This window comes from Gossypium arboreum, chromosome 1 (genome assembly GCF_025698485.1).
Source record: "Gossypium arboreum isolate Shixiya-1 chromosome 1, ASM2569848v2, whole genome shotgun sequence".
In the NCBI taxonomy this organism is placed as follows: Eukaryota; Viridiplantae; Streptophyta; class Magnoliopsida; order Malvales; family Malvaceae; genus Gossypium; species Gossypium arboreum.
Window position 1 is genome coordinate 99144599 of NC_069070.1, and position 16204 is coordinate 99160802.

The following is a 16204-nucleotide window of genomic DNA, read 5'->3' on the forward strand; positions in this document are numbered from 1 at the left end:
TATCTCTAACTTCCGTTAATCCTTGAGCTAGATAGGCGACACTATAAGAAAATGAAAAAAGAGAGGGAGTAAGCATAAAGCTTAGTAAGTTGCACATAAATATATATACAACATAACTTTACCATTCATCAACAAGTATCATAATACGCAAGTGGCATAAGCACAACTTACTCATCAATATTCAATACACCTCATATAGCATATATCGAGCTCACATTTCATACATATCATATAGGTACCTGTACCACTCACAACACGGTTATACTTTCTTTGTTAACTTGAAATTATACATTCACCATTGAACCATTTGGAACATTATCGAATACTCATTTAGCCTCAAACATGGAGTCAGGTGCTGATACCATGTCCCAGACATGGTCTTACACAAGTTCTATCATATCTACGTCAATGCTACATCCCAGACATGGTCTTACACTGACACATCTCGTAGCCGATGCATGTCCCAGACATGTCTTATACTAGCTTACATCTCGAGGCCGATGCATGTCCTAGACATGTCTTATTGTAGCACTTGTCTCAATGCCAATGTCATGTCTCAGACATGGTCTTACACTGGCTCTCTTAATGTGGCTGATGCATGTCCCAGACATGTCTTACACTAGCTCACACGAGTGACCCAAACTTCATGGCACGAATATCCAATTTATTTCCTAAGGTTCACTTGGGAATCCTACTATCTCTATTCTCATCACATTATCTCATTTCCACAATCAAGTAATTTATGCTATAATAATTTCAATACAATTCAAACACATGCATTATCAATGTAGTTGTATTATTTATATACAACTTACCTTGGATTACAAAATGTTGCGACTAGTCGGTTTAGTCTATTTGCTTGGCTTTCATCCGGTCTATGTTCGGATTCGGTATTTCTTGATCTATAACAACAAAATACACTTATTTAGTCACTTTGTTAATCTAGGCACTCTACAATACATAATTGGGCAAAATGACCAATTTGCCCCTAGACTTTTGCAAAATGATCATTTTACTCCTAAGCCCGAAAATCGATTTTTATTAAATTTCTTCACATCTTAAGCCTAACCAAACCCTTTATAATCTTATAGAAACTCAAAATTCCCACTATTTCACACATTTATCATCTATTTTACAACTTATGCTAAATAGTCCTTTTAGGTGTTTTTATGCTAACACCTTTCACAAAAGTTGGTTATAAGACACCCAAGACTCATTTTCTTCCATAAAAACTCAGTAAATATTAAAAATCATTTCATGTAAAAACCCTAAAATCTTAATCATTTTGCAAAATAGTACCTTCATTTGAAAGCTTATGCTTCAAGGGTCTCAAAAGTACAAAAATATTCAAGAAAAGCCATAAAAATCGTTTACTTGCAAAAGGAATCAGTTGTTGAAATTTTTGAAGCTCAATCCCCTAACAATTGCTGAAAAATTGGTGGTAGTGGAGAAGATGAGAATGTGATATCATCTTTTTCTTATTTTATTTCTATTTTAATCAATTTAGTCACCAAACCCACCAAACTTGGACTTTTTGATCAAATTGCTTCCTATGGCTGGTCATGCCCTATCTTAGGGTCTAATTATCTTTTAAAGGCCTCCAACTTAGGTTCTCTAGCTATTTGGCACCTTTAGCTATTAAAATAGGACTTTTGCACTTTATGCGATTTAGTCATTTTTTTCTAAATTAAGCCCTCAAACGCTGAAATTACTACACCAAATTTTCCATACACCCTCCTAATCATGCTATAATCCCAAAAAAGTTAATAAAATAATTTTCTTGGCTTCAGATTTGTAGTCCCAAAACCACTGTTCCAACTAGGCTCAAAATCGGGTTGTTACAATCATTCCTGATAATTCTTGCCATTCAGCTTGTGAGATGTCAACTGAAAAGAAAGGTGAGACGCCTCTGTCCCTTGAGTCATTGTACTCTTGGTAGTTGTTTCAACGGTAGAACTTTCTTTCTCTGTTTGGTTGCTAGATCTCTTATCTGTAGTGAAGGTTGTTTTAACCATGATGTTACTAGAGATTTAACCTAGCTCAGATGCTATGAAAGTTTTCAAGAGAGCTCTTAATGAAAGTTTTTAATCCTAATTGGGAAAATAATTCCCTTATTCTAATAAACTACTAGAAGATAAAATAAAATATTCCTAGAATATGAATAAAATTTATCTACCTAAATAAGATTTATCTATCTAAATAAATTTAAAATATATACATTGTAACGGCCCCTACCCGTGTCTGACGTTGGGACCAGATACGAGGCATTACCGGACTTAAACATGCACACAAACGAAAATCGGCCCTAAAATTTCATTTAATTCAAAATTGTTCAAACACATGCATAACGTCACTTATTTGGGTCTACAAAGCCCAAAACATACTTTGGAACGGTTTTGGGACTAAACCGAGAACTTACGAAAAACCTGGAAAATTTCACGCAAAAACAAGTCTTTCATTTTAAACATATTTCACTTTAACCAACATCCATGACTATCAACCTCATCACAACAGAAACATAGAACATGACATGATTAATTAAGCTTACAAACCATAGTGAATATGGGCTACATCCCATGGCCATATACGATAACTCAACGTAGATCAATAGGTTAGGCCAAATCATAATAATAATACATGTCATAAAACTAGCTTCCTATACATGTCACTCACTTGATATTTCTAATATTTGAATTAATTCTCCCAAAAGTGATAGCTTGATAGTGTAATTCTGCCTCCTACGATCTCCAACCCCGAACCGACCTACCAATACTAAAGAAATGGAGAGGAGGGGTAAGCATAATTATGTGTTCTTTCCATGATGGGTGAAATGATATTGTATGAATTTAGTGAATAATAGTTGTGATTGAGTAAATTTAGCCTTGGCAGTTTTGGGTTACTGCAATGATGAAACTTTGGAAATTCACCATAAATTGTGGAAATTGAGTTAGGGGCTGAATAAAATATTAGATTAAATCTAAATTAGTTTAGTTTCACATAGAGGAAATGGTACATGCAATTGAATTTTATGTTATGAGATATTTAAATTGGTGTGAGACAGAGTCTAAATGACTTTGAGATCCCCTGTTCCTATTTGAGAAATTCACTAAAAATTGTGAAAAAATAATTAGGAGTTATAATTTAATGTATAGATTCCTTATTAAGTCTATTTTTAAGATAAATAAACTTCATAGCCCTTTGAATTCTTTATAGAGAGAACATTGATTCGTAGTGAACAGAGGTCAGAGTAGCTGAACACTGAAACAGGGGAAACTTTAGTTAATAAACTGTACTAACTGGCTATACTAACTGGCTAAGTAAAAAATTCTAAAAATTTTATGGGAGAAAGGTATATGAGTCTAGTTTTAAGGAAAATTAACGGAACTTAATTTGGAGTTTCGTAGATCTATATATAAATAATTTAGTAACTGTAACTCGATAAAATAGCTTAACCTGAACATGTGTAATTGTACAATTATAGTGTTTTATCTTAAAAAGCATGTTAGTAATTACCCGTTGAACACTCGGAATATAATCGGATACACGAAAGCCCACAGCTAGATAAACCCAATAGCCTGCGGTTTATGTAGCAAAGCTACCATAATTTCACCTATAATGAACTCGAAACGCAACTCAACGAGCTCGGGTGTTCGCATCCAAATGAACTCGGAACACAACTCAACGAGTTCAGATGCTTGCATCCATAGGTGAACTCGAAACGAAACTCAACGAGTTCGGATGCCTCATAATTCTCATGAACTCGGACCACAACTCAACGAGTTCAGATCTCAATTTCCTAGTGACATGTCACTTGTATCCTAACCTATTCCTAAGGTTCAAACGGGCTCTTTCCTCGATCATACGCCTTTTCCATCTTTCTCGTGATGTCAATCTTGATACTCCAGTGGCAACTTATATTTTTCAAGTATTCCACATAATTTTTATAATAATTCAACAATAACCATAGCATGCAACAATTCGTAAACAATAATCATCATACCATTATCAAGACATCAACGACATATAGTAATGTTGCATCATTTACATAATATCAAATTATTCACATATATGTATACTTACAATTCATGTAATATCATAACATTAACATTAAAATACACATTGCATTATTAAAATCATATGAACTTACCTCGTATGCAAAAATGGTCTTTTTTACCATTTTGTCCACAACTTGGTATTTTACCGATTTTAGCCCGAATTTCGATTTTCCTTACTCTATCATTTCAAATATAGCCCAATTAGGACTCATATTATTCAAATCAACCCAAAATCATATTTTGGAAAAATTACAATTTTGCCCCTAAACTTTCAATATTTACATTTTTGCCCCAAATCTCGTAAATTAAACTTCACCCTATTTTCTTATGTTTTATGACATGCAACATCAAATTCACACTCTATCATGTATTTATGAACATTAGATATTTTTACCAATTACGTCATTTTAGTCGTTTTTACGTAAAAAATCACTTAGCAAAAGTTGTTTAACACAATCTCAAGCTTCATATTCTACCATAAAACATCAAAATTCATGCATATCATTCATGGGTAAATTTTTAAATATAAACCCTAGCTCAAAATATTGGTAGAAATAGGTAAACCGAGCTACGAGAAATTTAAAAATGTAAAGAACATTAAAAACGGGGCTAGGATTGACTTACTATTGAGCTTAGAAGTTGAAGAAACCCTAGCTATGGTAGCAAGTGAAATTTGGCAGCAACAGGAAGAAGATGAATGGATTTTTGCTTGATTTTTTCCCATTTTAATTCATTAAAATCCAAATGACCAAAATGCCCTTCCTTACTAAACTTTCAAAAATTTCATCCATATCCAATTTTTGTACAAAAACTTAAAAATTGTTCAAATTGCTATTTAAGGCCTCTTAATTAATATTCTAAAGCAATTTCATACTAGAAACTTCTAGAATGCAAGTTTTGCAACTTATTCAATTTAGTCCCAAATTTCAAATTAAGCATTTTATGCATAGAATTTCTTCACAAAACTTTCACAAAATCATGCAATCATATCATAGACCTCAAAATAATTATAAAATAATTATTTCTATCTCGGATTTGTGGTCCCAAAACCACTATTCTGATTAGGCCGTAATTCGGGATATCACATACATATTTCAACACCTTCAACCCAATGTCGTGATACATGAGGGTTTGTCTCGAGACATGGTCTCATTGCCTCGAGATGTCAAACTTTGAAGCAAAAATTGAGATATAGGGGAGGCATGTCTCGACTGTTTTGAGATATTGCTTTGTATTTTGCCATTAACCTAGGATTTGTAATCTGGCCCTATTTTTTTACTATCCTTAACCCTAGTTTGTTGTATAAGGGTCCGTTTAAGTTCATTTCACATGTATAACATGTTTTAATTTCCATGAATAATATGTTTTAGCTTCGTTTGTTATTTGATTTGTTTGTTTGAGTTACTCCAGCAACAAATTTTGCGTCTTTCATCCAAATCCTCTAATCGGGTCGAGTGTATACAACTAGATGGAAGAAGCTAAAAGTCAGCCAACACCAATGGTAATAAATGGTAACTTGTTTTTCACTAAAGGGGATGTTTTTACTGATGTAAGAGAATATAAGAGCATTACAGGAGCTTTACAATATGTAGTGATAATCAGACCATATATTGCATTTGTAGAAAACAGAATATGCCAATTTATGCCTAATCTATTGGACTTGTATTTCAAGGTAATAAAGAGAATTCTGAGGTACTGTAACACCCCGAACTCGAGACCATCGCCGGTGTCGGACACGAGGGGTTAACAAGCCAAGTTCACATGTTTTGCCACCAATTTGACATTTCCAGTCAGGCTGGAAAACTGCATCACCGTCGCCTTAAAAATCATATCTCGAGTTTCAAAACTCAGAAACTGGTTTCGTAAATTTTCCCTGAATTTAGACTCATATATCCATCCATGGATTTATTTTTAGAATTTTTTGTTGGACCAATTGGTACAGTTTATTAGTTAAAGTCGCCCATGTTACAGGGATTGACTGCTCTGACCTTCGCGCGCTATAACTTGAATATCTCTCTTTACAGGGCTTTAATACTGGTGTCGTTTGTTTCTAATGAAACTAGACTCAAAATGAAATCTGTACATATAAGGCATGACTCCTAATTCTTTCTGGATAATTTATAGTAAATTTTTAAAGTTGCGACAGGGGACCCAGAAACCGTTCTGGCCCTGTCTCACAATAGCTTTCATATCTCTTAACCTGTAACTCCTATGACCATTTCGTTTCTTCCATATGAAAATAGACTCATCAAGGTTCATTTACATAGCTTATTCACTATTTAATACCATTCCTACAAATTTTGGTGATTTTTCACATTCACGTCACTGCAGCTGGCAGCTTCTGTTTTTAAGGTAGGTCTTACCTATTTTGTAGTCTCCATGAACCAACTAGTCTTGCCATACATAGGTTCATATATGATCATTTTAACCATACCAATGGCTGATCATGTGACCAACATTCCCATTTCCAATCCATAATCACATCATGACACCATATATATACATACAAACCAAAAATAGTCTAAGTTCATGCTTCCTTTTACGAGCCATTTTCGCATGGCCGTATACATATACATCACCACATTTTTAAACCAACAAGGGGTAGTCCTATACATGCCATTTCAAAGTTCAAACAAAATTTATACCAAAATAGAGGCGTTGATAGTGTGGATGACTTCGACTTTATTGATCCCGAATCCGATTGCTATCGAGCGAAATCTATAAAACAGAGAGCCAAAGCAACAGGGTAAGCATTTTTATGCTTAGTAAGTCTCAAGGAATATAATCAGCTTTAATTAAAGCAATACATTCACATAACCAAATGCATCATTCCATTAATACACATTCACATAGTCATTCTTACTTCACACTTCATCATTATATACTTTCACAAAGTATCGATCAATTCAATAGCTGAAATTCATTAGAGGATTGAGCGAATGTTGCTCAAACATGTCGACTTTCCAATGCACATATAAACGTACCTTATTCTTTGGGCTTTTCGAGCGTACTAATTGAATTCATTACAGCAACCAACACTCACCTCCAGCCCAAGATTCTTCAGAATATAACCGGATATAACCACGTGCACAAATGCCTTGGTCTTAGCCGGATAGAATGACTTCATACGAATGCCTTGGTCTTAGCCGGATGTAGCCACTAGCACAATTGCCTTCGGTCTTAACCGGATATAATTTCCAGCATTAACGTCTTCGGGCTTAGCCGGATATCATTCAATTTCTCATGCGCACATACATCAATAATCATTGGACATACATATTTCATTTTCGTTACTAAGGCTCAAACACAATTATGATCACTAGCATAATCGCCTTGGGACTTAGCCCGGTATCATTCAAATACTCATACACACATAATCAATAATCAATACACATCCATACATCATTTCACATAATTCAAGTAGGGTCACTTCTTGAGGACTTACCTCGGATGTTGTCGAACGGCTTTTACGGCTATTCGATCACTTTCTCCTTCCCTTGTCCAATTGTGGCCCTCTAAGCTCTTGAGCTAATTCAAACAAATTCAATTTATTAAAACCTCATTGTGCTAGCTTATGGCGAATATGACAAGGAGTTTAAATGGTCATATAGCCACCCTTTAGCTTGAATACACAATGGTCATGCACATTTTATACTACATCAAGCAATTCAATACAATTTATTCGAGCATCAAGGAAAAGCTAAGGCCTTCAATAGGCTACCCAAGGCCGAATATTCATGTACATGTTGAGGCCAATTATGCACTTAATACCTCACAAAAACAGCATGCATTTTACTAGTTAATGCTTTGCATATTGTAGCTCAAAACTTATAATATAGCATCAAGCACTCATGTGTGTGCTAGGCGAATGTGCTTGCAATTTCACAATTATTCTTCAACATCTTCTTCTTTAAACAAACATATTCATCACTTCCTTCATAACCAAAACATCATGTGCAAACATATATATACATATATGAGCATGGCGAATTTCAAGGTGTCCATAGCCATCCAAAACACAAATTTTAACTAACATGAAAGAAGCATGAATCATGCTCATGAATGCATCATGGCGAATATGACAATCATGCCCTTTTAACTTCAATCATGGTTGAACAAAAGAAAACTCAAAATCTTACTCAAGAGTAGACAATCCATCATTGCATGCATCATCATCAAGCTTCACACTTAGCATGCAATGGCTTTATCACCATAACAACTTTGGCCAAATACCATTTCCATGGCATAACAAAGATTTGAGCCATGGCTAACATGCACATCAAGTTAGCAACCAAAACATGCATGAAACTCCCAACACAACCTCATACATACCTTAATCTTGATGCAATTTAGCCAAATCTCCTTCTAGATCTCTTCTAAACCAAGCATGAAGCAAAAATCCTCCCCTTTTCCTTAGTATTTTCGGCCAAGAAGTGAAAATGGATGGACAAAATTTCTCCTCTCTTTTCCTCTACTCACGGCAACAAGGGCATCCAAGCTCATCTTTCTCTTTTTTTTCATTTTTTATGCTCATTTTATTATAATACTTCCTACATAACTCACTAGCCAAACATGTTGGAAACATGTTTTCCTTGCCCATAATTTGTCATGGCCGGCCATCCACCTTAGGAAATGGGATAATTGACATGCAACTCCATTTATTTCACTTCATGCATTATTAGGCCACTTAAAAATACACCTATCACATTTTCAAGTCCTAGCACATGGGTCCTTTCTTATAAATTTGCACCTAATTAATAAAAATCAAGACACGAAATATTTACGCATACAAATTCCACATACAATAAGCACAGAATATAACACCTAATTATTCTTGTGACTCGGTTTCGTGGTCCCGAAACCACTCTCCGACTAGGGTCACATTAGGGGTGTCACAGGTACTTGAAGGGTACAATTGATTATGGTATTATGTTTAAACTAGCATCTAGACTGTCTATTGAAAGCTTTGCTAATGTAAATTGGGGGTCAGACATAGATGATCGTCATTCTAGTATAGGGTATTGTGTAATCTTTGGAGAAAATCATGTTTCATGGTGTTTGAAGAAGCAACAAGTAGTTTCTCATTCAACAACGGAAGTTGAATATCACAACTTAGCATTTGCACAGTTGATGTTATGTAGCTTGAGTCATTACTTATGGAGCTCAGTATTCCTATGGATGATAAGTCAACAATCTGGTTTGATAATACAAGTGCGATTGTTGTGTTAGCAAATCCGTTTATGCACTAAAAGTTCAATGACATAGAACTAGATTTGTTGTTAGTTCATTAAAAGGTGGCAAAAGGACAGTTGATCGTTGGTGAAGTTTCTGGATGATGGATGTGGTCAAGTGGAAGATGTGCTCACCAAGCCTTTTGTCTGCTCCAAATTTTTGCTGATTGAGGGAGAAATTAGGAGTGGTACTAACTGCCTTCTCAGCAAGAAGGTACTTCAACTTAATTGTGTTTCAGGTATGGGTTTATGTTCTGTATTCTTTATTCATTTTTTTATAGATTCAACAAGCTATAAGGAGAAGGGTGAATGTTAATGAGTTAGGATTAACTGTTGACTTTTCCTTAAAGTTGTTGTAAGCAGTTATATAGTTGTATTTTCTGTTGCTAACTGACAACTAATGGAGAAGTTGTTTAGGATATTTTTATTAGTAACAACAAAACTAGAGGTCCTTAGTTTATCTTTGTATAATTGATTAGTAACAACAAAACTAGAGGTCCTTAGTTTATCTTTGTATAATTGAACTGGGCTCCTGTTGGGAGTAATTATAGCTAAACCAATAAAATTGATAGAGATTTTTCCTAAGTTCTTCCCTATTCTCTTCCTCTTTGCATTTCCACTTACGCTAATCTGTTTTGAATCAGTTTCTATTGTTTCTTGGAGCAATTCTTTCACTTGCCAACTTCACCAATTCAGGTTCTTTTATTGAAGGGAAATGGAAACAAGCTCAGTTTTCAAGCCGTTGGTTTTATTCTTTGCAGCATTGTTAGTGAATTCTAAGTTGATACAATGCAACATTACCTATGATAACAAAGCTATTCTCATCAGTGGACAAAGGAGAATCCCCATCTCTGATTTCATTCATTATCACAGAAGCACCCCAGGGGTGATTTGGTTTTCACTTCTCTTTCTTATTTTACCTAGAAAAAGAGGAAACGAAGATTGAATTTTGGGGTTTTTTTTTTTTTTGGATTTAGATGTGGGAGAATCTTATAAATAAGGCTAAAGATGAAGGCTTGGATGCCGTAGACACTTACGTCTTTTGGAATGGACATGAACTTTTTCCTGGCAATGTACCATCTTAAGATCTTAATTGGGCATATTTGAATTTTTGGGTTTTCTTTTTTTAGTTTATTTCTTAATCATTTTCTGTCCTTCGAGTAATTTTATTTTTGGAACGGTGTAGTATAATTTCGTAGAGAGATGTGACTTGGTATGTTTTATTAAGACAGTGCAAAAAAGTGGGATTATATGTTCATCTTCACATTAGACCTTATGTTTGTACAGAGTGGAATTTTGGGTAAACTTAAAAACTTTTTACCCTGTTTAAGAGTAAATGCTTTGATAAAAAAATTGTAATTTTAGTTAATTCCATGGTTCCTGGAACCAAAAGCTCCCCATCATCCTCTCTCAGGTAAGAGATTCTTATATTTGGTTTTTATGGTTGATTTCTAGTTTTAGCTAGGATTTGGCTTTCAAAAAGAGAAGACATGGAAGCATGGTAAGAGCCTAAGATGCCAATGGATGCTTTGGTCTAAATTTCTATCTACCAGGTTATTTGAACTTTAACTTGAGTAGAAGTATTAAATATGCCTATTTATCAGACATAAGTATATTTTACTTTTCTTTTTGTTTTCTTGTGTATCTTAAAGTTCCTGAAGACTGATATCTTTATGTTCATGTTCAAATATGCATTGGACATGTATACTTAACAAAAAATAATGAGTCGGACTAATCATATATATATATATATACACTATAACAATTTGATGTTCAATGTAAGGAAACATTCCTACGTGGCATATCTAAGAATAAGCTACTCGTTAGTATAAAAAATTATCATGTGTAATTATTAATAAATTAAAAAAAAAGCTTAATAGTTTTTAAAAAAATCAATTAAGTCCTTACGACCTTTTGCACCCAATTGATCCTTTGAACTAACAAAATTAACTAAATAGACTTTTTGATCAACGTTGACCATTATAACGTTGACGTGATTGTTAACAACGCTAATGTGATGCTTCATGTCAACGACAATTGCTAATGTGGTAGTGCAACGCCAAATGTCATGTCAACAAAAATAAAAAATTTAATTTTTTGAAAAATAAAAAATAAAAGGAATATTAAATTCTTTTAAAATTTAAATTTTTAAAAAATTTAAATTTTTAAAAATGTTATAAATTTGTAAAAAAATATTATTATAAAAATATTAAATAAATTTAAAAATAATAAAACGATTTAAAAGTTAAGTTCGAATGAATCGGAGATACAGTTGTCCATATTCATTGGAGATGATTTTCTAAATTATATATAGTTTAAAAATATTAAAATTTATTTATTTAAAAATGATGTGTATCAATGTTTTAATTCTTTTTGTACCTTTAAGGATGTAATTTTATTTTTATTAATAGTATGTGTAAAGTTTCTTTTAATGTATGAATATGTTCAATTATTTAAAATTTTAGGCTATAATATAATATATACACATTTTAGGCTACACATGTAATAAAATAACTGATACATTTTTTAATTGGATATATTCATACATTAAAAAAATTACATGTACGATTAATAAAATTAAATTGTTTTATTTATTTTATAAAATATTTTTATACATAATAAAAGGTACCAATAATTTTTATTTTTATTTTTGAAATTAAAGGTACCAATAAAATTAAAACATCAATAAACATCAATTTTTTAAAGAAAATTAATTTTTAATATTTTTAAACTATATAATTTAGAAAAACCATCTTAAACGAATCTAGATGCATATTTCAATAAAAAATTTAAATATTCTTTTAAATTTTTACTTTTTAAAAGTTTTTAATTTTTATTTTATTTTTGCTAATGTCCACGTAGCATTGTCATTTGTATAAAAATTATTCTTTTAGAATATTTATTTATTTTATATATTTCTTTAATTTTTTATAATTAGGATCAAATTGAGATTATTTATAAATTTAGAGGATTAATTTTTAAAATTATGAATAAATTTATATAATATGTAAAATTAAAGGCTAAATTTGTTACTATACAAATTTTTTTAAGCTATCACGTAGCTTGTGTTCGTGATTTTAACCGAAGTGACCAAAATAACTGAATTATGTAACGTGGATGCTTAAATTGTAAACATTTTTTTTTTTATTTTGGGTGCCTAAACTGAAACTTTTTGATAGTTGGATGACTATCTGTGTAGTTTACTCATAATTTTAATTTTAAAACAAATTAATTTAACAATATATATAAGATAAATAACCTATAAAAATTATTAATAATGTTATACCCCTTCACCACTCAGACGCGTGTTAGCACCAAACAAATCGTTGACCTTCTCATTCACTCCATCTAAAGTAACGCCTCGACAAGTCACTAGCCCTTTAACATCTTTGGGTAAGACTACTTGTTCCTCTCATAGGAAGCCATCCACCCGTTGTTTAGGTATGAACACTCTGAACTTCCTCCTAATGTGACCAGGAATCCATTTTGGCGCAACTACCTCATACCAATAAGGTCTCATGATATATGTCCTAATTATATTTTTGAGCTTTTTTGGCAATCAACTTTTGTTCTTTTTTTCAATGTGTTTTTTCTAACAGATTTAATGAAAATACCGTTAAAAATGTTAAAGGGAATGATGTGAAATTTTATATGTGGAATATTTTTAATGAGATGTAATTTATTACTTAGATAACCCAATAGGACAATTACATATGGAAATAATAGAATAAATAAATAATACATTGAATTAAAAATAACTCTTAATTTAAAGAAAATAAACATAATTATCAAAAAAATTAACTCAATAAAAAAACTTCTCAATAAATAAATATACAAAAGATTGAAACATTTTGAAAGAAAGAAATGATTGAAACCTCGAATTTATTCATTAAATCTGTTAAAAAATGCAGTTTGAAAAAAAAATCAAAAGTTCATGGCCAAAAAAGTCTCAAAAATATAGTTAGGACCATTTTGATAAAACATGCAAATGTTAATGACCAAATTTATCGTTAAGCTTTTTTTTTTTTATCTATCTTACATACCTTTACCCAATAATGAGAAGGTTTACCGAATTTGGTGCCCTGTTCAAGACTTGGCTTTTACCGTTAATCATTTCGTACAAAATTGTTGCTCATGTATCAACTACTATTTGGTTAGTTACCATGTTTTTAATTGAAAAAGATTCAGGGTGCCAGCAATGACTTTAAGGTTATGGCTAATGATCAATATACTTATGATAGTATCATGGAGGAACCAACTATGGACGGACCATTTATTACAACCAGTTATGACTATGATGCTCCAATTGATGAATATTGTGAGAAAACTGAGGTCATTGCCACTAATTTTTCTCATTTCCTTTTCTTTCTGCGTTCTCATGGATCCAAACTTCTGTATATACATACAGCAACATTTACCATGGATTTTGTCTTTGAACTCTAAATTGTGACTGACAAGTGCTCCTCGTTTAGGTTTAATCCGGCGACCTAAACACGGTCTTCTGAAGGAGCTTCGTAGAGCTATTAAACTATGTGAACATGCTTTAGTTCCTTCAGATCCTACTGTTACTTCCTTGGGAACCTATCAGCAAGTAGGCTTTTTATGTCCTGATTATTCTAATTATCTGTTGGTAGGATAATCCACAAATGAGTCGTTCTGCCAACGATGTTAATGTTGTAGTAAATGTAATTAGATATGTTAGTATCTCAATACAATATCTAAGAGTTAGTAATGATTGTTTTCCAGGCCCATGTATTCTCTCCAAAGCAAGGCAACTGTGCAACTTTTCATGGGAGACTTACAATGAAGACATTTCTTCTCTAGGGGAAAGCCCAAGAATCACAGTTCCTGGACTCTTGGAGCATCTGAATGTTACCAGCTACCTGTGGTACACAACCAGGTGAGGCACTTCATTTTGAAGCACCTGAGGTTTATCGAGATCTCGAGCATGAGCAAAATAAGAGATTATCCATAACTATGTTATGCAGACTCAACCTTCAGTTCAGCTAATAGTTTCTTCTGGGTTAAATTTTAATCCAGTGTTGACATCAGTCTGTTGGAATCATTTCTACGAGGAGGACGAAAATCGACTCTCGATCATGCTCTTCATGTCTTCATCAACGGACAGTAATATGAATGAAACATATTGAGAGCACTCTACGGGACTAGGGAAAAAAGGGGATTCATACTTGCTGGAACAAATCACATTACACTTCTCAGCATAGCTGTCGTATTGCCGGTTTGTTGCTCTTGACCATGCTTATCTGGATGCAAATATTAGCTACATATGTACAGTTAGTTCGGACTATTTCTTCATCTATGGGTCCGTTGGGATCGGCGGCAAACATAGCAAGTGAACTGGACTTGTCTCAACCAAAACTTTAAAACTCAAAACAGTAAATATGGAAGTTTCTGGATTACTGATACAAATTTATGTAGGTGTTTAAGGTTAAGAGTGGTTCCAAGAAAGTCATGCTAACTAGGGTGAAATTCAAAAGAATAATATGGGATAAACAAGTATAAAAACATAGATAACTTATAGAAAGCATACACTAATTTAAATATAAGATAAGATCTGAAATAGAAACAAGGACAAAAGGCAGAGAGAGTAGCCAAATATAAATACAACCACACATTATTTAGTGTCTGTCTGTCAGACATTCATAAGATCCTAGTTTCATAAACAACTCCAGACATCAAGTACATTTAAATGTTGATTCATGCTGTCTGCACCGAGGTAGATGAATGGAAGGCAATTTTCTGCTGCAATTCATCTTTCCTTGCACCCACAAGCTTGTCAATTATGGTGCCTCCTTTCAGAAACACAAAAGTTGGCATCGCCTCAATAGCCCACGACTGAGCGACAGACTGCACAATTACAAAGAGCATGGTGTAAGAAAATTTGACAAGTCAAAAGTTAAAATTACAGGCTTTTTAATTAAGCAATGGCTTAAGAGACCCTACTTTCAGTTCATCCACGTCCACCTTCAAGAATATGACGTTGGGCAGCTTCTTAGCAAGATCCACCAGGATTGGTGATATAAAACGGCATGGCCCGCACCATGATGCTGTGAAATCCACCACCACCTATCCAAATAAATCTTTTCTTAAGTATCATACATACAGATCTATAATTTATCATAACAACACAATAAACAACACCTAATACTTGTGATACACCACTAGTACATAACTGAGGACCTTGCTAAGAACTATACAGGACAAATTAAGCAGGAGATTACTAAGTCCTTCGCTGAAATCAGCCCAAGTTTAAGTAGACAAAACTAATTTTTGCAAACAACCTACCAAGCAAAATTTGGTAGCTAATACAAAGAAACAGCAATTTCTGTACCAGTTTTCTTAAGTTACAACAAAGAAAAGATATTTACCAGTTTGTTGGACTCGTTTCCCATCTGGAGCTGCTGCTGCCATGATTCAACAGTGTGGCAGGCAATTACTTGTCCCTCTTCAGCCATAGTTTTTTCACTTAACCTCAAAGCTTACAAATTAGGCAAAGCAAAATACTTTTTATCTTGTTTCCCTTGTGTTTGTTTGACAATTTCGATAGTGCACAATCCTTTATATAGAGGAGTTTAGAGGCTAATTACGAGAATGCCATAGGTAAAGTTCGGGAATCACGTGACGCATTCTCATATGTCAGTGACGGAATAATATTAGTGGTCAGCGGTGAGAATGGTTCCGTTTTCGTGTCCATGTAAATGGAACCCAAGTATGAAAGGCGCTTTTGAATTTGGAAGGACACGGCACGTACGTTACATGCGGCACCTGTTTAAATTAATAATAAAGAATCAGATTCAATGTGATAACGAAATTCAACTATTTTTAAAAATTTAATGTTGAAAAAAAAAAAAAAAAGTAAGAAGTCTAAAATGGATAAATTGCACTCAAGCTCATTAA

General features: G+C 33.2%; 1 protein-coding gene across 1 annotated transcript; it reads right to left on the bottom strand.

Annotated features, from left to right (window-relative positions):
• Nucleotides 1-14822: 14822 nt before the first annotated feature.
• On the bottom strand, nt 14823-15868 carry LOC108481965 (thioredoxin H1-like). The gene is made up of 3 exons (XM_017785068.2): nt 15676-15868; nt 15251-15373; nt 14823-15154 (listed from the first exon to the last, which is right to left on the bottom strand). The coding sequence occupies exons 1-3, from the start codon at nt 15760-15762 to the stop codon at nt 15005-15007; spliced, it is 360 nt and encodes a 119-aa protein (XP_017640557.1). The 5' UTR covers nt 15763-15868; the 3' UTR covers nt 14823-15004.
• Nucleotides 15869-16204: the final 336 nt, after the last annotated feature.

Excerpts from the sequence above, each read along its gene's own strand:
- LOC108481965 (XM_017785068.2), bottom strand. The coding sequence starts at position 15,762 with ATGGCTGAAGAGGGACAAGTAATTGCCTGCCACACTGTTGAATCATGG. Across the intron at positions 15,374-15,675 it reads GAAACGAGTCCAACAAACTG|GTGGTGGTGGATTTCACAGC; the intron begins GTAAATATCTTT and ends TTATTTGGATAG. Across the intron at positions 15,155-15,250 it reads TGGACGTGGATGAACTGAAA|TCTGTCGCTCAGTCGTGGGC; the intron begins GTAGGGTCTCTT and ends GTAATTGTGCAG.